General features: G+C 37.6%; 1 protein-coding gene across 1 annotated transcript; it reads left to right on the top strand.

The window, feature by feature from the left end:
- Positions 1–6,030: 6,030 nt before the first annotated feature.
- STEAP4 (STEAP4 metalloreductase) lies at positions 6,031–10,640 on the top strand (the record flags this gene model as incomplete). Its single annotated transcript, XM_084229306.1, has 4 exons — positions 6,031–6,486; positions 7,121–7,648; positions 8,884–9,048; positions 10,377–10,640. 4 exons carry the CDS (start codon positions 6,031–6,033, stop codon positions 10,638–10,640), a joined length of 1,413 nt encoding a protein of 470 aa, XP_084085432.1.
- Between the last annotated feature and the right edge of the window lie 15,761 nt (positions 10,641–26,401).

Raw genomic sequence — 26,401 nt, 5'->3', positions numbered from 1 at the left:
AACTGTATTAAAATGTATTTAGGGGGCCTCTCCTGGTGGCGCAGTGGTTGAGCGCTGGGTTGCGAGGCTGCCCGCAGCCTCTGCAGCGCTGGTTTGATCCCCAGCCACCGGCGAGGGTCCCACAAAAAAAAAATATATATATATATATTTACAAAAGTAACAGGAAACTATAAATCAAGAGATATTCTGCAGGGGAGGGAGAGGGATCAAAACAGGAGGGAAGAGCACAAGGGACTACAGTGATGGTGCACGGGTGACTTGGTGGTGGGAATTTTACAGGGATACACTTGTGAGGAGAAAGCATACATTGTATAAAAATGAACAATGATGTAAAATATATATTTTTTAAAATAATATATTAATACACCTCATTCTCATAATGTCTCTGAAATAGGTACTATTAATCTCTCATTTTAAAGGTGATTGAACTGAAGCACAAAAGTTTCACTAATTTACCCAAAGTCTCACTGCTAATAAAAGGTAGAGAAAAAAATAATATGGTGTAGTTAATTTTTTTCAGTTTATTGCATGTTAGAATCAAATAATTTAATTACCACAGTCAAAATAGAGGCTGGCATCACTTGCTCTTTAAAATGATTAAGATGATCAAAGTGAGAATATTTCAATAAAGATATCATCCACCTTATTACACGGCATTGTCAATTTCATCAAATCTGTATTTTGCTTACAAATGTTCGCCCCAGGGCCTCCCCAGTGGCTCAGCGGTTGAGCACTGGGTTGAGAAGCTGCCCGCAGCCTCTGCAGCACCGGTTCGATCCCCAGCTGCCAGCGAGGGTCCCACATGGCGCGCAGACCTCTCCTGCTGCCCACAGCTCCCCTCAGCAGTGTACCTCGTCATTCTGCCTGTTCTGCTCTTTGCTCTGGCTCACCCTCCTGCGCTTCTGACTGTACCCAGTGACATACAAATAAATAAATAAATCTTAAAAACAAAACAAAACAAAAAACAAACAAATGTTCGCCCCAATGTAAGAGAGTGAAAAATCATTTATTAGGAAAGAGGACTGGAGAAAAAATGAGATAAGCAGGCACACTTGGCATTCTTTCAGGACACTCTCAAACTATTCAACAAAATAGAGTAATTAAAACCTCACTTAGCAGTTTGAGAGTTTGAGTTACAAGAACCAGCTAACTGATGAGTAACAACTAACAGATGCAATTGCTGCTGAAGTTGTCTGCATTGCAGATGCTGCTATGAACTTTTCAAAGGCACAGCTAAAGTTTCCATATGATTGTTTCTGATTTTTGGCAGGTTCTTGCCATTTGTGGCCACGCCCTTCAGGATATCAGTCACCTGCTAGTTTACAAAATGGTTCAGATATTTGTGTTAAATTCAATTAATCAAAGAGTTTTTATAGAATATAGTCTTTCAATTCTTCCAACTCTTATAACTACCTACAAAGCCTGTAACAGAGGTGCACATCTTTAAATAAGCTCAGATAAAATTGGGGTGTTTTCCACAGACAAAAGTAAAAATATCAAACTTCTGAAATATCATTAAAAAGGTACAAGCTTCATATAGTCACCATGAAATCCACCATGGAAGAAATGAAGAATGATTTTTGTCTGGTATGAAAATCTACATCAAATTAACTGACTTTTACTTTAAACCCATTTGGTGAAAGAAAAGACATTGTTAAAACATCCTCCCTCCACCGCTCTCCTTCTCCCTTCTACTTCCCCTCTGGTTACTCCATCACTCAGCTTCCTCTGCATCTTGTACACACACTGTGCCTGGAACACAGAATAAGTCACTGCTTCCAACTCAACCTTACACCTCTCTAATATCGTTCAACAAATACTTATCAAGCATAATCTGTCAGAGTCAGTGTAGTCAGTGCTCTTTGTAGCACAAAGGATACATCCCTAAACAAAGAAGACAAAAAAAAAAAAAAAAAAGATGAGCAGAAAGTTTAAACCAAATGCTACACATATGTTGAAAGGACTTCTTTTTTTTTTTTTAAGATTATTTATTTATTTATACAAGCACTGGACACAGTCACAAGTGCGGGAGGGTGAGAGGATTCACCAGAGCCAGAGCGGGGAGAGAATAGGCAGAAGGACCGAAGAACACTGCTGAGGGGAGCAGCGGGCGGCAGGAGAGGTCTGCGCGCCATGTGGGACCCTCACCCTGTGGCCAGGGATCGAACTGGCGCTGCAGAGGCTGTGGGCAGCTTCGCAGCCCAACGCTCAACCGCTGCGCCACCAGGGGAGGCCCTGTTGGGAAGACTTTTTGAGAAAAATTCAACATTGGAAAAAAGTAATACTACTCTTTAAGATTATAGATAATACCTTAAATTATTATATTAGATCACTGAATCTTCAAGAAGGTGGGTTTGTTTTTAAATTTTACAAACTTTAAAAAAAAATGTAGTCAAGTGTTTTTTTTTTTTAATCCTTACAATATGACATTTCTTTTTTTTTTTAAAAGATTTATTTATTAATACAAGCACTGGGTACAGTCAGAAGCGCGGGAGGGTGAGAGAATTCACCAGAGCCAGAGCGGGGAGCAGAGCAGGCAGAAGGACCGAAGTACACTGCTGAGGGGAGCAGCGGGCGTCAGGAGAGGTCTGCGCGCCATGTGGGACCCTCCTCTGGTGGCCAGGGAGCAGCCGGGGATCGAACCAGCGCCGCAGAGGCTGCGGGCAGCTTCGCAACCCAGCGCTCAACCGCTGCGCCACCAGGGAGGCCCTAGTCAAGTGGTTTTTAACAGTATTTTAATTATAGTTTTAACTTGCATTTATTTTCTTTTGATTAAGAATATTTTACTACACTTAAAAAAATCTTTCAGGACCTCCCCAGTGGCGCAGTGGTTGAGTGCTGGGTTGCGAAGCTGCCCGCAACCTCTGCAGCACCGGTTCGATCCCCGGCCTCCATCGAGGGTCCCACATGGCGCGCAGACCTCTCCTGCCGCCCGCTGCTCCCCTCAGCAGTGTGCTTCGGTCCTTCTGCCTGCTCTGCTCCCCGCTCTGGCTCTGGTGAATTCTCTCACCCTCCTGCACTTCTGACTGTACCCAGTGCTTGTATAAATAAATAAATAAATATTAAAAAAAAAATCTTTCATATTCCCGTAGGATGAACTGTCAGCTCATATCCTTTGGCCACTGTTGTGTTTTTTCTCATTTTGTGCAAATTAAAAATATTTTCCACAACTTGCTGATTATCTTTTGACTTTGCTTACAGTTTTTTTCTTTATTCTTTCTTTTTTTCTTCATTTGACTTCAAGCAATCACATTTATTCCTTTCTTCTTTAAGAGTTTCAGAAATTTGTATAAAATTTCCCCTCTAAATTTGTAAAAGAATTCTCCATGATTTCAAAATGTCTAGCCCTATTTTAGTTCCATTAAAATATTTTTATCTTCAATATTTTTTAAATTTACATTGCCCTGAAGTGTGAAGTATAGATTCAACATTTTCTGCTAATTGGCTTTTTAATTGTCCCAATATTAACCATTAAATAATCCACCTTTTTCTCACTAACTTGAATGTCATGTAGTTCATTTCTGCTTTGCTTTGTTTTATTACTATATTCCATTGAACATTTTCCATTTCTATGACAGCGCCATATTGTTTCATTATTTTAGCATTATAATATTTTTCAATATTTATTTCCCCCATCACTGTCTTTGTGTCCCCTTATCCCTTTTCCTCCCCGCCTTACCAGAGCTCTCACATTGTTTACTGATGTCCACTAATTTTTGCATTTTACTTTTCAAATCATTTGCTCTGTACATGTCTAGTATTTGTTTTTATCCTTTTGACTTGCTTTACTACACATAATCCTCTCAAACACCTTCCATTTTGTTGAAAATGTTTACATTTCATCTTTCCTCATGGCTCAGTAGCATTGATAATGTAAATAAACCACATCTTCACCCAGTCACCTTCTGATGGACATTTAGACTACTTCCATTTCCTGGCTAGAGTAAATAATGCTGTTATAATGTGGCTTATTGTTGTGGATAGTTTCCTATTCTTTGGATGGATGCTGAAGAGTGGAAGTATTGGGTCATCAGCATTTCCATTTTCAGTCTTTTAAGGTAAATCCAGATTGCTTTTCATAATGATTGCACCAATTTACATTCCCAACAGTGTAATAAGAGTTCTTCTCTCTCTGTATGCTTTTTAGCACTTGTTGGAAGCCTTCAATATGTAACATTCTCATGAATAGTGCTGTGGTTTTAACTTGCATTTTTCTTTTTTTTAAAAGATTTATTTTATTTATACAAGAATTGGGGTACAGGCCACAGGTGTGGGGGCTGAGACAGAGCAGGGAACAGAACAGGCAGACTGACAAAATACACTGATGAGGTGAGCAGTGGGCACAACAGGAGAGGTCTGCTCGCCATGTGGGTTGCTCTGAGGCTGGCGGGGATTGAACCGGCACTGCAGAGTTGCTGACAGCTCCACAGTGCTGCGCTCAACCGCCTGCAACACCAGGGAGGCCCCTTAACTTGCATTTTTCTTATTCAAAGTGATGATGAACATTTTTTCATATGTCTATTGACCTTCTAAATACACTTTTTGGTGAATGGTCTGTTCATATCTGCTCCACATGTATTTTTTTTTTTTTTACTATTGTCACTGAATCATGTGAATTTTTATATTATCTTGGATGTTAACCCCTTATCAGTTACATATTGTGTGAGTTTCTCCCATTCAATAGGGTATCTTTTTAATCATTTTGTATTTTCTTTCACTATCAAAAATCGTTTTAACTTGAGATAATCCCAATCTCTTATTTTTACTTTATTTCCCTTGACATAAGGGTTAAGTCACAAAAAGCATCTTTATTACTGACATCATGGAACATATTACCAGTGTTTTCCTCTGTGTATTTTATTTATTTTCCTATATGTATATATTTTTATTGCAGGTTTTATATCCCAACCTTTAATCCATTTGTAGTTTATTTTTGGGACTTGTGGTTTATTTGTATGGGTTTAGTCAGTAATCCAACTTAATTCTTTTATGTGGGGCTCTCCACACTACTTATTAAAGAGAATTTCTTTTCCCCATCATATGGTCATAGCTGCTTTATCATAGATTAGGTATTGATCTGTACATGGATTTATTTCTGGTCTTACAATTCTATTCCATTGATACATGTATCTTTTTTGTGCCAATACTATATTATTTTCAATACTGTTTTCGAAGACTACAATTTGATCATCCACAATCTTTTTTTGAAATTTTGTACCTCTTAATTCTTTCTCTAGTCAAGTTGCATTGGCTAGAATTTCCAAACAATAATAGCTGACATAGTCATAGCACATACATTTGATCTGGTTTCTGACTTTATTGGGGATGTTTTTCTCTTTCAAGCATGATACTCGATTTTAGCTTCAGAGAGATACTTTGTTAAGAAAACATCTGCTTTTACTATGAATCAAGAAAAAAAGTCATTTTCTTAACATGTTCACTTAGTATAAGTCATTATAACTATATTTCTCCTTATATTTCTTGTATGATAAGTTATATAATAGATTTTCTAATATCATATTTACAGAAGTAATCCATTCCTAGAATAATCTCCTTTGAGCAACATAATCTTTTTCTTAACAAGTTGTTGGATTCTTTTCGCTAATGTTTTATTTAGAATTTTTGTAATACTAAACATCAGTGGCTTGGCCTATACTTCCCTTATTAAGTGCATTCCTTGTCAGGCTTTGCTCTGAGAACTTTTGGAAATATAGCTATTTAATCAATCCAATATAATTGCAATTTATGTCCATAGATTAAAACATCCAACAGTGTGTTGGTTTTTCACTTTATCTCTTGTTCTGACTGAGCAGGCTTTTCACCAATGATTTTATTGACTAAAATACACACATATGAGAATATACATGACAATTTTTAGTCCTTCCAAATTTTGTGGGGAATACACTTAAAACAATTCATTTGAAAAATAGAATGTCATTCATTTACATATTTTCCTAAATATAATTCTCATTAATTTCTCCATACACTGAGCATTCATAATTTAGGTATTTGTATTATTATCTTTCAGCTATGGAGAAAACTCATGCAGCTGCATTTCTTCTTACCATGAATTCTTCAGAAAAACAAGAGAGTGTGTGTATTTTTGGAACTGGAGATTATGGAAGATCCCTGGGACTTAAAATGCTCCAGTGTGGTTATTCTGTTGTTTTTGGAAGTCGAAATCCCCAGATGTCCAGTCTGCTGCCCAGCGGTGCAGAAGTCTTGAGCTATTCAGAAGCAGCCCAGAAATCTGACATCATAATTTTAGCAATCCACAGGGAGCATTATGATTTTCTCACGGAATTAACTAACATTCTCAATGGGAAAATACTAGTCGACATCAGCAACAATCTCAAAATCAATCAGTATCCAGAATCTAATGCAGAGTATCTTGCTCAATTGATGCCAGGAGCCCTCGTGGTTAAAGCACTAAATACCATCTCGGCTTGGGCCCTCCAGTCGGGAGCACTAGATGCAAGTCGGCAGGTAAGATCCAATGATCAATTTGCAGTCAGTCTCTAAAAGTATGTTTTTAATGCATTTACCTCAAAGATTCCAAAATAAAACAATCTCTAAACACTTGATTCTGCTACTATGTGCCATTGATGATTTTCTAGCATTCAACCAAGTAGGGTAGTTAACCGCTGTGATTTATTCCCCGCCATCTGTACCCTAGGCATTTATTTGATGGTGTCAAGCTATGGAGGCCTCTGGTCAGCACTATAAAATAACAAAGCTAAACTACGTTGATCAATACTTTTTACCACTCTTGCTACCTTGTATAAAACTGGTTCCATTTATTCGCTGAGATTAGAAGCAATCCAAAAGTGATGCAGTACCCACAAATATGGAAGAAAGACCAAACTATTCACACTGAAGAACCAAAACTTATCATATCATTGTGATGTGCCTAAAACCACCCTCAACTTAAAATCCTGTACTGAGCTATCCAGCATACGTGGCAAATTTAAAACATCATCTTGTTTCATAGATAGACTCTATATTCTTGTTTAAAAAATAATTTACTATTACATGCCATTGTTCCGCACAGTGTTTACAGAGATTTTCAAAAATAATTATGAAAGAAAAAATGAATATAAAATGAATTCTTTTCTGGCAGGTATTTGTTTGTGGAAATGACAGCAAAGCCAAGCAAAGAGTGATGGATATTGTTCGTACTATTGGACTTAATCCATTGGATCAAGGATCACTCATGGCAGCCAATGAAATAGAAAACTACCCCCTGCAACTATTTCCAATGTGGAAATTCCCCTTCTATTTGTCTGCTGTTCTGTGTCTCTTCTTCTTTTTCTACTGTGTCGTAAGAGAAGTAATCTACCCTTATGTCCATAACATGGAAGATAACACATTTCGCATGGCTATTTCCATCCCAAATCGTGTCTTCCCAATAGTAGCACTTACACTGCTTGCCTTGGTTTACGTCCCTGGTGTTATTGCCGCCATTCTGCAACTGTACCGAGGTACAAAATACCGCCGATTCCCAGACTGGCTTGACCACTGGATGCTTTGCAGGAAGCAGCTTGGCTTGTTGGCACTTGGATTTGCTTTCCTTCACGTCCTCTATACACTTGTGATTCCTATTCGTTATTATGTTCGATGGAGAATAAGAAACCTAACAATTACCCAGGTAAATCTCCGCTCATTCTAATCTCTTATTCAGTAAATCAAAGCTGACTCTTGCCATATCACACTCTATTTCACAATTATTAAAAAAGTACCTTTTCTTTTTGAAGTACTTGGAAGTAGAAACCTCATGTCTTATTTTTTTAATACCCAGTTGAGATCTCGCACAACTATTGAGAATTAAAGTTAAATTTCTAGGTTCACATGGGTTCAGATTCTGATTCCTAGTATTTACTAGGATGCTGATAGGTGAACAGATCTAGGGGCTCAGGAAACATAATGACATCTACTTGAATGCCTTTAGAGGGTAGATAATAAACATAAATCAATGTGCTTTCAAGCTTCTCGTTTTACACATGCTGCTTCCTCTTGGAAGTGAAAACCAACCATTTTGTAAGGAAGGGGAATGAGCAAACATGCGTCACAGGAATATAAACAAATTCACAAAAGAGTGCTTATAACTCCATTAATGTTTGACTTGTGGGAAGCTGCCTTAGGTAACTAGAAAGTTAAATAATTCTCAACAAATATCAAATACTATTTTCTGCATAGTCAAAAAAATCAGAAATAATTAGCTCTGAAAATCTTAATGCAGTTCCAGATGAAGAGCTATACGTCAGTCTTAGTTTGGAAATAACTGATTTTAATCAATCTTACTATAGTCTCAAAGTTCATTGGTCATTAACTTATTGATGGTGCTTCTGTGGATTTTGCTACATTATTTTCCTAACAATACATGGGAGTTTCTTGCATAAGAGTGACACCTCTGATACCTCGTGATCTGTGTTGCAATACACTTGATGCTATACTACAATAAAATAAATTTGAAAAAACCCAAATTATTTGTGTGAATAATCAGCACATAGAGCCAAAAAACAGAATCCTGCTGTAATCGATAAAGAACATCAAGCTTTTATTGAGTAACAGGAAGCCATATGGCATAGGTTTAAGTAAATGTTCAGTTTGATTTAAGATTTATAGGGTTAATTAAAATTCCCTGTACAATCATCGGAGTCAACTATTATAATAAAGTCCAAACAAAACCAATTACTTTTTCTACCCTGAAATATATTTTCTAAGTACATTTTTCTTTACAGTCATTTTCAAATTATTACTAAGAAATGTCATACAATTTCCCTGTAGCAAAAAAACGATGCAGAAGTATGTTTCAGAATCCTTAAAATTTGGACATTTTATTAAAAAGATATAATTTTTTAAATTGCTTTTAATTTTTCTTAGGCAACATTTAAGAAAGAAAATCCATTTATTGCCTCTTCTGCCTGGCTCAGTGATTCCTATGTGGCTTTGGGAATCCTTGGATTTTTCCTGTTTGTGCTTTTGGGAATCACTTCCTTGCCATCAGTTAGCAACATGGTCAACTGGAGAGAATTTCGATTTGTTCAGGTAAGGACTTCAAATTTAATCTGCTCTATGTTACAAAATGAGTATGGCTTCACAAATATATTCATTTTTCTCTCAGATCATGCATAAATTTTCATATTGCTCCATCACTTCCCTAGCAATCTCGTAAAAATAGCAACTGAAACAAGTTCAAATTAGAAAATGCTAAACTCTGGTACAAAAAGGCAGATTCCATAAAGATTGGATTTCCTAGCAGCACATCCATTGCCAAATTCCCAAACTACAGCTGGAGCCATAACTAAGAGTAGAGAGCGAAACACACCAACAATGATTAAACTATATGTGGAGAGGTACTAGGTTCAAGGTGAAGAGAAACTTAAAGACAAAAAATTTCTACTTCCAAAAATCAACCTTAGAATATAGACAAACTGATATGTAAAGGCATAGAATGCTTAAAACCTTCCAAGCAAGATAAGCTAGACTGTCATCATACCAGACTCAATGCTACTCTGTAAGAAGAAAATCAGGTTTTCCATATATAAACCACCAGACACCTCAGTAAAGACAACTGCTAACTAGTCTCACAGATAGGCAGTCCTCAAAGTGTGGTACCAGGACCAGCAGCATCAGCATCACCCAGGATCTTGTTAGACCTAAATCTCCAAACCTCACACAGGCCTAACAAATCAGAAACTTGGGAGGTGTGGCCCAGCATTTTGTTTTAACAAGCCCTCCAATGATCCTGATGCCTGCTCATTCTGAAACAGTGTAGAACATTAGTGATTAAAATTAAATTTGAATTTCAAAAGTCTTACCATTTCTCCCAGGGACTGTATGTAGTCACCATTTTTTTACATGTTAACACCTTTGTTCAAAGCATTAAGACAGGAATAAACATTGAGTTTTAGAGTTTAGGCCAAAGCAAACAAACAAAAGTAAAGTTTGCTGATTGTTCTTTATTGTGATAGAAATTAGCTAGCATCTGCTTTTCATCAGTAACATATACTAATGTGCTTCTAGAGGACATTCTGTAACTTAGTCATCTCTGGTCTCCAGGAGAGATGATCAAGGTAAATATTTCTATTTGGGAAGAAGGCAAGGTACATTACTTACTCGTACTCAAAAGAGTTTACTCCTGGGAACTTTCCATCTAGCCAAATTGATGAAATCACTGTGTCATTCCTAAGCATAATCATTTTTTGAAGTGAGTTAATTATCATGATGATGGAGGGTTAATGCTTTCTTTAGTACTTAGTGGAGTAGTGTGTCTCAAGTCTGTGATTATTAACAAGTATCCTTCACTGGTTTAGAATGTTTCATTTTAAACTATAATTTGTGTTAATGTACATATTTTTGTTTCTTGCTTTTAGTCCAAACTCGGTTATTTGACCCTGGTGTTGTGCACTGCCCACACCCTGATATACGGAGGGAAGCGTTTCCTCAGCCCTACGATTCTCAGATGGTACCTTCCTTCAGCCTATGTATTAGCACTCATCATCCCTTGTACCTTGCTGGTGATCAAGTTCATCCTTATCCTGCCATGCATAGACAGGACCCTCACACGGATCCGCCAGGGCTGGGAAAGGGACTCAAAATTCTCGAAATCAGCACTGAATGGGAAAACAGTTATTTAAAGCAAGATTATTTGCCTGGACTTAAGACCTATAGTATTATAATACTATAGGCTTAGAGAAAAATAATGGGTACAGTTAAGAAAGCATTTTTCTTCCAACATGGCCTGAAGTTTGTAAACAGAGAAGGAAATGTTGCCTGACTTGGAAAAATTTAACAGATTAGAAGAGAGCACCATTTTATCTTTGGTTAGTTATGAATTGGTGCAAGTCTGTTGTCTGTCCTTTTCTCAAGAGGCAGGGGGGTGAGGTCTAGATAAGCTGTGGTTTTAAGTTTCACAATAAGAATCTTTGTTGTGGGTAACATGCATGACCTAATGTCTTGCAAAATTCAGGGGAAATATACACAACTTTCTTCTCTAGTCCAAGGGCTGAGAGGAGTACAAGAGAAAACAGTAAGGTAAAAGTGATGTTAGGTGTGTCTGAAGAAGATGCCAAATGAAGTAAAAGAAATGAGATACTTTTGTTGCTTTTTAGAAATAAAGGTGATTGAAAGTATTGCCATACTGAATTCTATAATTAAATGTGCTCCTTGGTTGTTAACCAATGTGGATATGTACTAGGGGGAATATTTTATGACATAACAAAAAATATCCCAATTGATTGAAAGTAACCATGGGCAGGGTAGATGCAAACTAGACATTTGTCATAGATCCTTCCTTACAAGGATTGGTATAGTAAAGGTTGGGTAAATGTGAAAGGACAAAAGGCTATCTATCCACTTGCATTTTCTCAATGTGCAATAATAAGGAAAAGTGATAACAGCCCTTACACAAAAAGTTCAAATAACCCAAAATTTCACAGATTAAGCTAAATAAACATGTAAAGTTGCCCTGCATTAGGTTTGGTGGTACTTACGTATTGTGGAATGCTTTGTAAATTATACATTCCAAACATTGTTTAAAATTAATCATGTATGAGATGCATCTCTAGTATGTCCAGCTTCTATAATTTGGCATAGTTTATTATAAATTTAAATAGTGAAATTTAATAAAAATGAAAAGTGTAAGAGTGACCAATGCATAGATGAAAAAGAATCATGGGACATCTTAGAGCAGAAAGGTATGAATAGCAGTTGTTTTGCAAGATTTGATTCTTTCCCAAATCCTCAATAGGATAAGGATAGTTCTCACTTTTTCTGTGCTGATTGTTCCATTTCCAAAATGGAACAGATTAGCCTGTCTGGATCAAGCCTGAACTAAAAGGAGCCTTATGCACAATCTTCCCACATATGGAGATAACCAAAAGGCTATGGGTTTGACATTGCTCTACAAAGCCCACTGACTGCCTTTTCTGTATTTTTACTTTTCTCTATTTTTCTATATGTTATAACACAGTCTATATATTATATTCTATATATTATATAATATGTTCTATTATATAATATATTCTATATATTATAATCTACAGTCCAGTACCTTTTTTTTAATAAAACCTATTCTCACTTTATATGTAGGTACAACTGACATATATATAACTTTTGAAAAGGGTTTTATCTACACTGTATATTTACTTTTAAATCCTTCATTTTTTGCTAAAGTTAGTAGTTTTATTCTATAACTTACATAGTATATGTACTTAATTAGTGACTGCATAATATTACATCAGGTGGACATTTACATTACTACTGCCCTGATGAAACATGTAGATTATCTCCATTTTTATTAAAACAAATAACAGTTCAGAATATATCTTTGCACTTATAAACTTCTTCTATATTTTAAATTACTTCCTCAGACTACTTGTCAGAGTTACGACTACAAAATTAAAGAACTTTTCATAGCTTTTGATATAGTATAAAGTTATTTCTAAAATGACCTTATCAATACTATTGGCATTGGGTTAGAGTGCTGGTTTCCTCAAAGTCTCGTACATTTTTGTATTCAATTTGTATTTACTGAGAAGATACACAAAACATTTCCTCCATTAATTTATCCTTATTCAACCAAGTAAGGGTATAAAAAAGGCCAGAAAACTTTGAGCAGGAGTGTAGTGTGTGGTACTGGCACTAAAGCATCTATGGGAAAGAGGGACATGTCAGCTGCATGATTTTATACAAAACAACCAAGTGTTCTGGAGGTGAGGCTGCTCTCTGACTAGAAAACTAGTTCATTTAAAATGCAGTACTATTCAGGTTGTTCTAAAGAAAGCTTTTGGGGTCAACCACACTCCATTTTGGTAAAACTGTGCTATGTATTTACTGGGACACAGTTCATAACTAAAAACAGAAACTCCACTATTAGGTTAAAAAAGCATTACTTAGAATAAAAAGAAAGAACTCTGTTTTTGTAACCTAGTAAAAATGAAAGTTAATCAAAGCCAAACAAATCTGAAGTTAGAGAGAGCCCTCTAGTGGTTCTGATATAAGAGTTGCACTGCTACCGTCAGCACCAACCACAAGGGCACAGGCCCCACCAGCTGACCAGGGACAGTCTGTTTCCTGGTTCAGTGCCGCCTTCCTCCCTCAAATCATCAAATCAGCATGATCCTATTAACATAGCTGACTCTTCCAGTTTATCTAAAGTATAAAAAAAATTAGTTTGGAACAGATGATAGGTGCTTGAGTGAACGGTACCCCTTTTCATAGGTCTGAACTTCTCAGATAAAAAAAGTTAAATTAGACTTTTTCACTTGTTGGCAAGTTTCTTGTATTCTAGGGAAAAATATTATTAAGCTTACAGGCCTTTTATTTTTGTATGTTTTTTCCTATGCTAAGGGATGATTACTTTTGTAAATGTGTATTCATTAAACATCATTTTTAAAAAAATATTTTCTAGTTTTATTTAATTCTAGTTTGACTCAACATTCTGTAGAAAGTGACTGAGAGGTTCTGAATCAGCTGAAACTAAAAATACTAAAAATGTCAATATCACTTCTCATGAGGGAAATGCAAATTAAAAACCATAATGAGATATCACCTCACTCTAGCAAGAATGATCCTTATTAAAAAAAAAAAAAAGCAACAACAACAAATGTTGGCAGAGTGAGTGTGGGAACCCCAGGGATGTTGTCTTGGTGCCAGAGTTCCTGCTTGTCAGGTAGGTGTGGGGCCTCTCACCAAAGGCAAAAGTCCTGGTATAAGGAACATACCAGGAAACCAGTATCTGCTGAGAACAGCAGGCCGATATTAGAATAGAGATAATATGCTTTGACCAGCAGGAACAATGGAGCCCTGCAGGGAATCGCCCCTGGTCACCCTACCCTAGTTTACATGCCCTATTATGCATCCCCCACACATGTACACTCCCTATGCACTTGCCCCACCTTCGAACTTGATTCCAATAAATAAGAGACTGCCCTTGGATGGGGGCTGCACATTACTTCCAGCGTAGCCCTTCTAAACATCTTAGTTCTTCACATGGACTTTGAGTAATCTCTCTCATCCTGCACCTCTCCCCACTCTGCAGCCCCAAGAGGCGACAACTGAGAAGTAAAAGCAAAGTGGTCCAGCATCAATAGAAAACAGTAATGGAAGTTTCCAAAATACTTAAAATAGATATACCCATATGATCCAGTCACTCTACTCCTTGGCAATTATCCAAAGATAATTCAACAGGATATACTCAGTCCTAAATTCACTGCAGCACTATTTACAACAGCCATGTTATGGAGACAACCTAAATACCCAAGGGCAGATGAGTAGAGTCGATGTGGTACATATACACGATGGAGTACTATCCAGCTAGAAAAAAAAGATGAACTACTGCCATTTGAGACACATGGGAATTGGAGAGGATGACGCTAAGTCAAACAAGTCAGAGAGAGAAAGACAAGTACCAGATGATTTCACTCACGTATGAAATACAGAGAAACAAAACAAAAGAATTGATAGAACTGAACTGAAACAAAATTTAGCAAAGACTGCAGAGTTGAGGTCGCTAGAGGGGGGGCCAGTGGTGGGAAGATAGTGAGGACAGGTCCCAATGGTATATGGTAAAGGGACGTGGGTGCTCTGGGGTGGGTGAAGGTGGTGTTGCACATCTAAGAGGTGATGAACTTATTCCTCTGAGACTTATACATAACATAAACCAATATGAACTCAAATAAATCATTTCAAAACTAATTAAATAAAATAATGAAATGTTATAGATAGAAAAATAACTCTCTTAAAAGATGCTGTACATGGAGTTCAAAATTTTCACTCTTCATCACATTATCATCTATAAAGCCAATACTCACTCATGCACGAAAAACACCCTTTAGTGATCCTGCTACAATTTTCTGCAAATAATTAAATGTTGAAAATTCCCCAGTCTTCTAAAGACTTCTTTAGTAAAATTAGTTCAAGAGAATGTTACACTTCTATGCATTACGCTTTCTCAAGTTCAAGGTAGAGACCTAAGATTTCCAGTTCAAGATGGCTACATAAAATGTTCATGAATCTACTTGCTCCCATAAACACATCACATCAACAGGTACACGGGGCAACTTCCACCTAAATTCTTGAACTCTCTGATAAGAAGTAAGAAAAAGACCCAATGAGAGAGGACAAGGGTCAAAGTTGAAGGGGCAAGTTATGGAGGAAAGGGGCGTGTGAATGAGAAAGACAGTGTACATGCCCTAGTCCAACATGCAGTTCTAGTCCAAAAGCATCCAGTTCTACAATTTTTCTGCCTAAAAGGGAACCTTCAGAGACTCTTAATGATGTTTTTATTATGTAATACTGCATGAGGAAGTTAGGTACAGGTAGTCAGCTAGGAACAGGGTGTCTCAAGCCCCAAGCCCCAGTGTCCAAGACGATTTATCAATATGAATAAGGAACAACTGGTTGAAACCAGGAGGTGTCCCCAAACCTAGGTGTCCCATGTCCATTTATCAATCTGATTGACAAGCAGTTGGAGTCAGGGTGCCCCTTAACCCAATTAAAAATGGAATGTTCAGAACACCAACACAGTAACGCAATGGACCAAAGCTAGTTTCAGAAAGGCAGGCCAGGTAACTTAAGAAAACTCAGTGGGAGGCTTCCCTGGTGGCACAAGGGGTTAAGTATCAGTGCTATCAATCTATGGCCAACCACTGCAACATGAGTTAGATTCCCAGCCTGGGATTTAACCTACATGGCACAGCAGACCTCTCCTGTCTTGCCCACTGCTCCCCTCAGCAGATTGTTTTAGTCAGTCTGCCTGTTCTGCTCCCCACTCTGTCTCTGGTGAATCTTCTCACCCCCTGCACCTCTGGCCTACACTCCAGTTCTTATACGCATAAATAAAAATAAATCTTAAAAAAACAAAAAGGTAAACTCAGTGAGCCTCAGTAACCTCGGAGACCCCACAGGCCCCAACTAATGAGCAAGAGTCTGAACACAAGATACTCATGGCCAAAACCCCACTCCTTGCCCACTATACCCATATAAACACCTGCTTCTTGCCCCTTAGTGGCAACCCCCTGGGGACCCTCTCTGTTCAGAAAGTTTTCCTCTTATCTATCGATAAGTCTCTTGCTTTGTTTCTAACTCTGGTCTCAACATTGAATTCTTTCCTCACTAAGACAAGACTCTAAGACAGAGCCTCCAGGAGTTCCCAGGCCCCCAGGTTTGAATGTAATCCAATGAGAAAAACCCATGGTAAAACTTGACATATACCATTTTATTTAATACTCACAAGTCTATGATTTTTTTTTTTTTTTTTTTTTTTTTTGGTGGAACCCTCGCTGGTGGCCGGGGAATGAACCGGCACTGCAGAGGCTAAGGGCAGCCTCGCAGCCCAGCGCTCAACCGCTGCACCACCAGGGGAGGCCCACAAGTCTATGATTATTATTCCAATTTTTATGTCCTCTTATTTTTCCAATTTTTCAAAGTTTTTTTCAGAAACTATAGGTGCCTAAATCAGACCATACCAAAATTCTCAGAATTGGTCTCTTCAAGATGCCCTACTTTGACTTGCTGAGTATTTTGAGCTAAGAGCACTGAAATCCCTTGAGGAGAAGCAGCACTGTCTTGCTGAGTCCTTCATATTCCCTTTTATAATAAAAGGAATAATCACTGCAACCCTTTTATGAATGTAGTTTGGGTGACCTCATCCAAATATAGGTCTAACAGTGCATGTGTCCTCTCTAAAAATAGCAGAGTAAGGATAGGTAACTCCTCGTCACCTGTGATGCAGAGTCCCCGCACCTTGGTAACCCGGGTCCCTAAACACGGGGTAAATATCCCATTGGAATTCTCCATTCGTATGTTATTAAGTTGATTTTTCCTTTGCTAGCCCAGTTGATGCTGTTTTGATTATTTGTCTGGCCCGAGAGAAAAATCTAGAGAGGTACAGGATGATTTCCTTTGGGTTTCAACAAAAGAACTGAAAACATTGAGTGCTTTGCCTAGTAAAAGGCAGAGTGAGATAAGAATCGAAGCAATCTGACTGCAGGGTCATTCTGTTTCTGCAGTTCAGTGTAACAGAAGACACTCATGCTGTCCTTCAAAATGTCCCTTTGAGTCCATATATTAGCCTGATTGGACTGAACTACTGGCAACTCTATTATGAAACATTTTAAAACACAAGAAGGGGCACTTGTATGCTTTAAGCACAAGAAGCTCATCAAAACATTAAATATTTCTGACTGCCCAAGTCCTTAAGCCTCAACGTTTGCTTACTGCTCATTTCTAAACACCCTACAAGGTTGTAATTACACGTGATCTATTGTTGAAGAACAGAGTTCAGCTCTGTTGCAAATGCTATTTTAATCTTCCCACCCCAAGCTGGCTGCAGCTTTCCCAACTTCCAAAGGGAGCTTTGTTCAGGTGGAGGTAGACAAGACCTTGACAGCAGGACTCAAAGGAATAGCAAGGGGAAAACAGCTTTTCTCCCAGAACTAAAAGGCAAATGTTTTTTTTCTCTCTGGTTTTGCCTTACTGCTCTGTGCATTGAGTGAACTTTTTTGTTCTTGAAATCCATTGACTCACCCAGGAATTCTCATAACACTTTTCAGTTAGTGTTTTGATACTAGTTGAAGAATTTTATGCTGAAAAAATGAAGGTTAAAAAGAAAACATCTATCATTGCCAGTTTCTTAGCTTTGCAAATATGAAGGGTTATTGGAGTAGAATTCACAGTACATCAAATAAAAAGCTATCAGAATGTGAATCACCTAGAATTAAACATTCCCCTACAATTTTTAGAGAGTCAACACATGTTTCTAAGCAATACCACCAGTGCCTTAGTTTCATTTTTATGAATACTTCTTTCACGGAAAGAGAAGAGTAAGAATGGCAGTTACTGTTCGAATTTCATAAGGTAGAGCAGAGTGTACTAAAATCAGAATCTGCCATCAAATGCAGGCTCCAGAGTTCAACACTCAGCAAGTAGGCTTAGCACTTATGGTGAGAGCACTGACAGCCACCAAAAGTGCATCTCTTCCTTCTTTAGACAATCTGGACAATTAGAAAATTCTCTATCAAATCAACATTTTCTACCCCTATCTATTTTAATCTAATGCCATCAATATCCTTTCCAACCATCAGTGGTAAAGGCCAGCTGTTTGGTTGTCTATTTCTAATTTATCACAGGTGTGTGTGTGTATAACACAAAATCACACACTTAAAAAGTGTGGCAACATCAAACTTGTAAGCTCACGTTGCTAATATCAGACTGATAACAAACTGCTCATCCAGCAGCTCCTCCCCACCCCCAGCTCCCTGCCCCAGGGTAGCACTCAAAGACAGGCCTCAACTTGGTTCAGCTTGGATTCTTCCAGAAGCTGACCTGAGGCAAGGACGCTAATGTAAATTGTTTGTTCTGAAAATGAAATCATTAAGCACTGGGAATGAAGTAGGAACAAAATGTGGGTGTCCAAGCTCATTACCTCTCCAGGCAACCAGAGTGGTACCACTCAATTCTACTGGGAAACTCTTGTTGATTTGAGATTGTGTCAGATATTTCTCAGCATTACCCCTTCAAGGGGAGAGGAAGATGAGGATTTACGCAACAAATTCCTGTTTGTTATTGGATGAGAAAAGCTTCCAAGGCATTAACGTTCAGCCCTTCTGACTTCCCTATATACTTGAGGCATTTACCACCTTAGCCAGGAAAAAGAAGCCTTCAGGCAAAGTATTAAAGGTGTTCACACAAGCAGCTTTAGTGGGAAATGCCAAGAGGACGTGAGTGCAGACCTAACAACTGCTACACAATGCAATGAGAAGTGTGCAGAGTATGAATAGAGCTCAGTGGGGGTTGGAGGGCTCTTCAATATATAAAAAAATATGTCTACTTCATTCATAGATGTGCATGAAAACTGAAACTGCATTGAGATGCCAATTCTCATCTAAGAGATGGGCAAAAATCCAGAAGTCTGAGTATACACTCTGTGGGTAATGCTGTGGAAACACACATTCCCAGACATTGCTCCTGAATGTGCAAACTGGGGTCATCCCCTACATACAGCAATTAGATAATATCTAATTCAAAATTTAAATGCATGGCAAAGTTCTTGCCAGGGCACCTGACCCCTGAGATTATCAGAGATTATCCTATAGATAACCTGCAAGAATTTGAAGTGAAAAATAGGTATTTTCATATTTTTATGAATGACAACATTGTAAAAATGAAATATGGGCAAGAATATAAACATTCAGCTTTGGTACTGGTCACATTAACTCTAATACTTTCACAGCAAGGACTTCTATGCAGTTGTTTAAAGCAAATGAGACAACTTTAAAAACACATTTGAGGGCCTCCCCTGGTGGCACAGCGTTTGAGCACTGGGTTGCAAAGTTACCCACAGCCTCTGCAGTGCCAGTTCGAACCCCGGCCGCCAGCGAGGGTCCCACATGGTGCTATGGACCTCTCCTGCTGTGCCCGCTGCTCCCTTCAGCAGTGTATTTTGTCAGTCTGCCTGTTCTGTTCCCCGCTCTGGCTCTGGTGAATTCTCTCACCCTCCCACAGTTCTGACTGTACCCAGTGCCTGTATAAATAAATAAATAAATCTTTTAAAAAAAAAAGCACATTTGAAAAGATCTCCAAAACATATTATGAGGTAAAAATAATCAAGGCACAAAATAACATATACAGTTTGACTTCTTTTGTTAATGTGTATTTGCTTGTAATTCCCTAAACAAATAGAGGAAAGAGTAACAAACAAACCAGTAGCAAGTCATACCTAAACAGGTTACAGAAAAAGGGAGGAAAAACTGAATGTCCTTTGTGTCATTGTAATTTTTAAATGAATCAGTGTTTTACCCAATTTTTAAAACAGATTCAATTTTAAAAGTAACTGGTTGCATATTTCTGCTGGGTCATCTCGTTCAGGCTAAACCTCTCCAGCTCATTTAATCCTTCTTACATAATGTTTTCTAAATCTTTCATCATTCTGCTCCAATCCTTCACCAAACAACTGATCACTTTTTTTTTTAGATTTATTTATTTATTTATACAAGCACTGGGTACAGTCAGAAGCACGGGAGGGTGAGAGAATTCACCAGAGCCGGAGCTGGGAGCAGAACAGGCAGAGTGACGAAATACACTGCTGAGGGGAGCAGCGGACGGCAGGAGAGGTCTGTGTGCCATGTGGGACCCTCGCAGGCGGCTAGGGATCCAACCGGCACTGCAGAGGCTGCAGGCAGCTTCACAGCCCAGCGCTCAACCACTGCGCCACCAGGGGAGGCCCAACAACTGATCACTTTTACCTGATTTGCCCACTCCCTTCTGGTGGCCACTAATTGGTTTTATAATCTAAAATTTTATTTTTTTAAAGATTTATTTATTTATACATACAAGAACCGGGGTACAGGTCAGAGGTTACATCTTAACCCCTTGCACCACCACGGAGGCCCCTATTTTTGTTTTATTCATCTGTTTGTTTTCTGTCCATATCACATATAAGTGAAATCATACATTGTTTTTCTTTCTGTGCATTATTTTCTTTGGATCTCATACAAACCCTACAATGTTTCTTTTAAGACAGTTCTCTGAACCAAAAACAGAACTTCGGTAAAGTATGTTCAAGTTAGAGTAAGTTGTGATTGCTACTTCTCTATTCTGGGTTATATGTTCTTATTAAACTAGTTTTTATTTAATTAGGTTTGTTTAGATCACTTCAAATAATATGCTGAAAGTCTGTTCACATAAAGTGTTAAATCCAGTCTCTCCACAATCTACACTATTAATCCCACACCAACCCACTTCCTCCACCGAAACCACTCCTCCAACACTGATTGCCATAAATATTTTTAAACTTAAGTGCAAAGAAAACCAAACAGGCACTCTGTACTATCTTTCTAAAAATTCTGTAAATCTAAAACTGTTCTCAAATAAGGGAATTATTTTTAACAAAAACAAATAGCTCATGTCCTTATTTTAATTTACCTTGTGGAAATTAATCTCTCCTTTCTTCCTGGAAAACTGTTCAAGAATTGCATTTTCCAAAATATGTGCTTGCCACACATTTCCTAAATATAACTTCATACCTTTAGTTTTTGATAACAAATATAGAAACATTTTATTCCTAATCTCCAACTTCAGCTATTATATTTCACAGACTAGATGAATCCTGGAGATTATCTAATCTAATAAACTCATTTCACAGATGTGAAACCTGAAGCCTAAGGGGTGAAGTAATTTCTGCAGGTCACACAGCTCCATTGTAAGAGAACAGAACCCAACCACAGATAACCTGAGGCTCAGCTGAGGAGTTTTTCTGGTCCTTTCAGAAGCCAGTGATTCAGTTAAAAACAAATTGATAGTAGATCAAAATCAAAATAGTACAAAGGACAAACTGATCAGAAATAGGTATATCCAGTTCCAGTTACCAACTTTGGACTTTTCAGTCAGTGGTGAATACCAAACCTTTAAAAAATGACAAGACTAAAGGCACAGAGTTCCTTAAAGAGCTATTCAGATTGCCTCTGATTCTTGAAATGCTAAATAATGATAAATGGTACATTTTCTTCTTTCACATCTTCTAATATAAAACTATGTAAATTCTTCTTTTTTAAAGATTTATTTATATTTATTTATGCATACAAGAACTGAGGTCTAGGCCAGAGGTGCAGGGGGGTGAGAGGATTCACCAGAGACAGAATCAGGAGCAGAACAGGCAGATCTAGTGAAATATACTGCTGAGGGGAGCAGCGGGCAAGACAGGAGAGGTCTGCTGTGCTAGCTGTGGGCTAGCTCCCTGGCTGGGGATGGAACTCATGTCACAGTGGCTGGTTATAGCTTGATAGCACTATGATTTTCACCCTTGCTCCACCAGGGAGGCCAACTATGTAAATTCTTAATAGACATTTAGGGATATGTAGCAAGAAAACCAATTTTTTGGTTGATATTTTTTCCCCATTTGAAGAAGAATGTCAAAATTGTTTTAATGGAAAAGAAATACATAATAAAAACAGCCCTGTAAAAATGGTTAAATATATCAAGTAGACATCAGTAACAGCTGTGGAGATGACCTACTCAGAAGCCCCTTCCAAGGCCCTGCAGGGGGGGTAGCTGACTCACAGTCCCCAGCTGCCTCACCCTGCAGTGCACCACCTGTCACCCAAGGTCTACCAAGTCACCATGCTGCTCCTGGCTGGTAACAGGCGTTGGTACTGGAGCTGCACCATTCCTGCCTCATTCGAGATTCCGCCAATAGGCAACTTGTGCTTGGGTGTTTCCCTTCAATCCGGCCAAGCTTTTTCACAGCTGCACTGGGACCTGAATCTCCTTCTATATCACCTTTCCCACTTTCCAATGAGTAAGGCCCACACTGCAGTGTGAAGCCATCCTCCTTTCTCCTTTAAGGCATCCCTCCAACATATCTCTTATCCTGTCTAGGTGTCTCTTCCTAGCTCAGTGTTGCTAACTGACAAAGCATCACTGGCAGAAAAGTAAGAGAGGGAGGGAGGGAGATAGGGAGGGAAGGAAGGAGGAAAGAAACAAAAATCTACTCAACCACCATTATTATAAGTATTTTGAAAATTTACTTTGAAAATTAATAGAAAGAAAAGAAACATTTGTCTTGACTTTTCTGTACTACATAATAACTAAATAGCCCTAGTTGAAGTGGAAAGTTTTTCTCTACAGAAAAATTCCACTTAATGAAAGTAAAAAGAGAGAAAATCACCATTGGGCCCAATGAGATTACTCAGGAGGTTTTAATCAGTCGATAAAATTACTCGATGAAAAGTTGATGGGTTAATATCACAAACATGAGAGAACTAGACCCCAGGCCGTGTGCTGTCCCCAAAGGACCTGGCAGCACAGATGTGGGAAACCTAAATCCCAGGGTGCCTGGGCTAAGCCCGTTGGCAGGAAATACAAGGGTTAAAGTAACATTTAAACATCATCAACAGAAAACACACAGGCTAATCCAGAATATGGGATATTCTACAGGATAAATAAGCCAATTTTTTTTTTTTCCAGTAAATCAACAACAAGGAGGATGTGGAATTATCCTACTTAAGAGATTTCACCGGACACGGGTATGCACCTTGTGTGAATCCCTTATTTAAACAAATCAAAATTGATTTAACATTTAACAAATCAAATGTAAAAAGATATTTCTGAAATGTTTGGAGAATCATAAGTGTTTTATGTGGTAGACTATACTAAGGAATTGTTCATTTTTTGTTAGGAGTGATAATGGTTTCATGATTTTTAAGCCCATTTTTTACTTATATATGTTGAAGTAAATACAGTGCTTAGGATTTGTTTTAAAACATTTTAGAAAAAAAATGGAATGCATGAAATACGTGAGGTGAAATATTGATGATGATTGAGTGTCTATGGGTATTTGTTATACTGTTCCTTCTACTTTGAAGACTATTTCAAATGTATTTTTAAAAGGTAGAATTGGCCTAGGAAACTGCTTTTTTGGTAGTAGTTCATGTTATTTTTACAGAATTACAATAGAAGGATTTATATTACTGGTAACTAGTTATTTTCTACTCGTTTAAAAATTTAATCTAATTCACGTGATAAAAAGTGTCCCAGAACGCAAATCCAGAAGGAAACCTGGGGCCAGTCTCCCAGCCCCAGGGACACTAATCTTTTGAACGTGGCTAGTCATTTAATCTTTTCAAATCTTGCAATCTGTAAATTTAGAAATTAGACCAGAAGACTTGTGTTAACTTGATCTCCAATCACTTGAAAGTAAATGAATGTATGTTTTCAATAAGCAGAGAGTACAGAATTGGTTATGAGGAAAACAGAGCATAGAAGCATGTTAATCAGAACAACTTCCTTGTTGTCCCATATAAAAATAAGTGGGTTAGATTAGATTGTCTCTAAGATGTCTGCTGGTTCTAAAATTCTATGAAATGTAATAGTTATAGACAGAAGCCAGCAAAATTCTAGTGGCTGATCCCTGCTCTTAGCTCCAGGAATGCTGTTGTTTTTGCAGGCTGGATAACATCCTTATTAATGGATAGGACAGAAAAACACAGATAACCCAGTTGCTTTCCAAATTTTTTATCCCTGGATTATAATCCAAGGCCCATATTAAAGAAAGAACATATTAATGATGCAGAGGAAGCAAGTTAAGTCTTCTTACTGTCATACTGCAGTATCTCAAGAGACATGGGAAGATTTAACTCGAGATTCAGCATCTGTCCTTTAACACTCATAGAAGATGAAATTCCAGAAGGCACAGTGAAATGGTGGGGAAAAGTGTGAGATGGGATCAGCGGTGTCAACCTAATGAGGGATTACCTGAGAATCCTGGGATTTCATAGTGAAGCAGTCAAGCAAAATGGATTGAATTTAGTTACAACAATCCCTCGGAGGTAAGACGTTTAAAAACGGAAATTATACAGACATTCTGTAGCCCAATCTTCAGTGATTAATGTAGGAAAGCAAAGAGTACAGTTAGTATATTTGAGAAGGAACAAACTTTGCAAAACTAAAGTGGGGAGGTTAGTTTCTCTAAGTATCTAAGCACAACACAGACTAAGTTGCCTGGTAGAAGTGACTTGAAGAGTTAGGGAGGCTAGGCCACAGTAGATCCATCAAGAGACTTTCTTTGCACTGAAAGCTGAGAAACTGTAACCCTCACACATTGCTTGGATGTAAAATGGAACAGAATGGAAAAAACTTTGGCAGTTCCTCAAATGGCTAAATGGTTACCGAGTGACCTAGCAATTCTACTTCTAGAACTGAAAACAAAACAAAAGGTACATGAATATTAATAGCAGCATTGCAGGCAATAATCAAAAAGTGAAAACAATGCAAATGTCCATTTATTGATAAATGTATAAACAAAAATGTGATATATCCACACAATGGAATACTATTTGACCCTAACAGAGCATGAAATATTGATACATGCTACAACATGAATGAAACTTAAAAATATTAAGTGAAAGAAGCCAGATACAAAACATCCATATTGTAATTTCTATTTATATGAAATGTTCTTCAGAGTAGGCAAATCTAGAAGGTAAATAGTGGTTGACAGGGGTGGGGATGAGGGGGAAATGACTATAATGGGTATGGAAATTCCTTTTGAAGTGCTAAAAATTACGAAGGAATTAGATAGTGGTGGTGATTGCACAGCTCTGTGAAAATATTAAAAACCACTAACTATACACTTTAAAGGGTGAACCTTGTGGTCAATGAATTATATCTCATTAAGTTGTTACCAAATTTAAAGGTATGTTCCAGGCGTATAATAAAAATCATGAAATATTTGTTTTCAGTCCAAAAATTAAATAAGAAGAACATTAAATATATTTAATTGTCTAATGATAGAAAAGTTTCACAATAGGACAGAACACTTCCTAAAAGAGATAAACAAAGTATTATGCCTAGTAGCGTAGGTAAGGAGATTCAGCACTGCAAATGATACAGACAGGCAGAAAGAGTTAAAGGAACACAGAAACAGATGGAGGCAGTCCCAGAGAACAGACATCATTTGGTCCGTCCATCTCTCAGTATAGTTCTGAGAACAGTTTACTAATTCACAAATGCTTAATAAATGTTTATCGAATATGTGAATATATATAAATATGCACCATCATTCTGAAGTCCCCACAGAATCTAGTAGTTTAACTACTTAGAAATGCAGGGTGGAATAAGTTATTTTTGTGATTAGCAAGGCAACACTACAAAGGAATAAAAGTCTTCTTCAGATGTGGTTAAAATTAATGCTGATGGCTATGTTTACTTAGATGAATGATTTGTTCATTAAAAATTTGAAAAAGCAAAACTCACTCGAGAGCTTGTGGGTAGAGAGAGCAGTGCATATGACTAACATAAAAAACAACAACAACAACATTAGCTTCTAAAAGATAGTTACTGAGAGAAGGATCCTGTCTCCATGTGTCTAATCAATCCAAGATCTCAGGGTAAACTTCCCCAATGTGCTCTTAGAAATTGGTGCCAGGTCTGTTCCTATGGCCTTAATTAAGCTAAAGATCTTATCAATGTTTATATTTGATGTAAGCACTTCCAGCTGCTCTCCAGATTTCTAAATAGCATGTACTTCAAAGGTAGGAGACATTAAAATGTTGTGGCTTACTTTTTGTCATTTCATTAGTTAAGAAGTTTAACACCAAATAATGACATGGTGGGGAAAGAAGTAGGGAAATTAGTACACAATACTAAGTCTAAAAATCTGGAATAATTTTTCAAAAATATCCTCATACTAAACTACATTTACTAAGCACTTTGGAAATAGAAATTTGCATTGAGGTGGTATCTATCAATTAGTAAATATTTGAACAGCATTTTCCATAGGGGATACAAAGAGATACAAGAAATAATCAGATATAGCCACCTAACTTAGAACTTCTAAGTTGAACAACTCACATGAATGCCAATAATTTGAATTTAGCCTTTTCTGAGCATTTTATATAGA

The sequence above is a fragment of the Talpa europaea genome (assembly GCF_964194135.1).
Source record: "Talpa europaea genome assembly, chromosome: 3".
NCBI classification, from domain to species: domain Eukaryota; kingdom Metazoa; phylum Chordata; class Mammalia; order Eulipotyphla; family Talpidae; genus Talpa; species Talpa europaea.
Note: the sequence above shows the minus strand (reverse complement) of the source record. Positions and strands in the feature narration are given on the sequence as shown.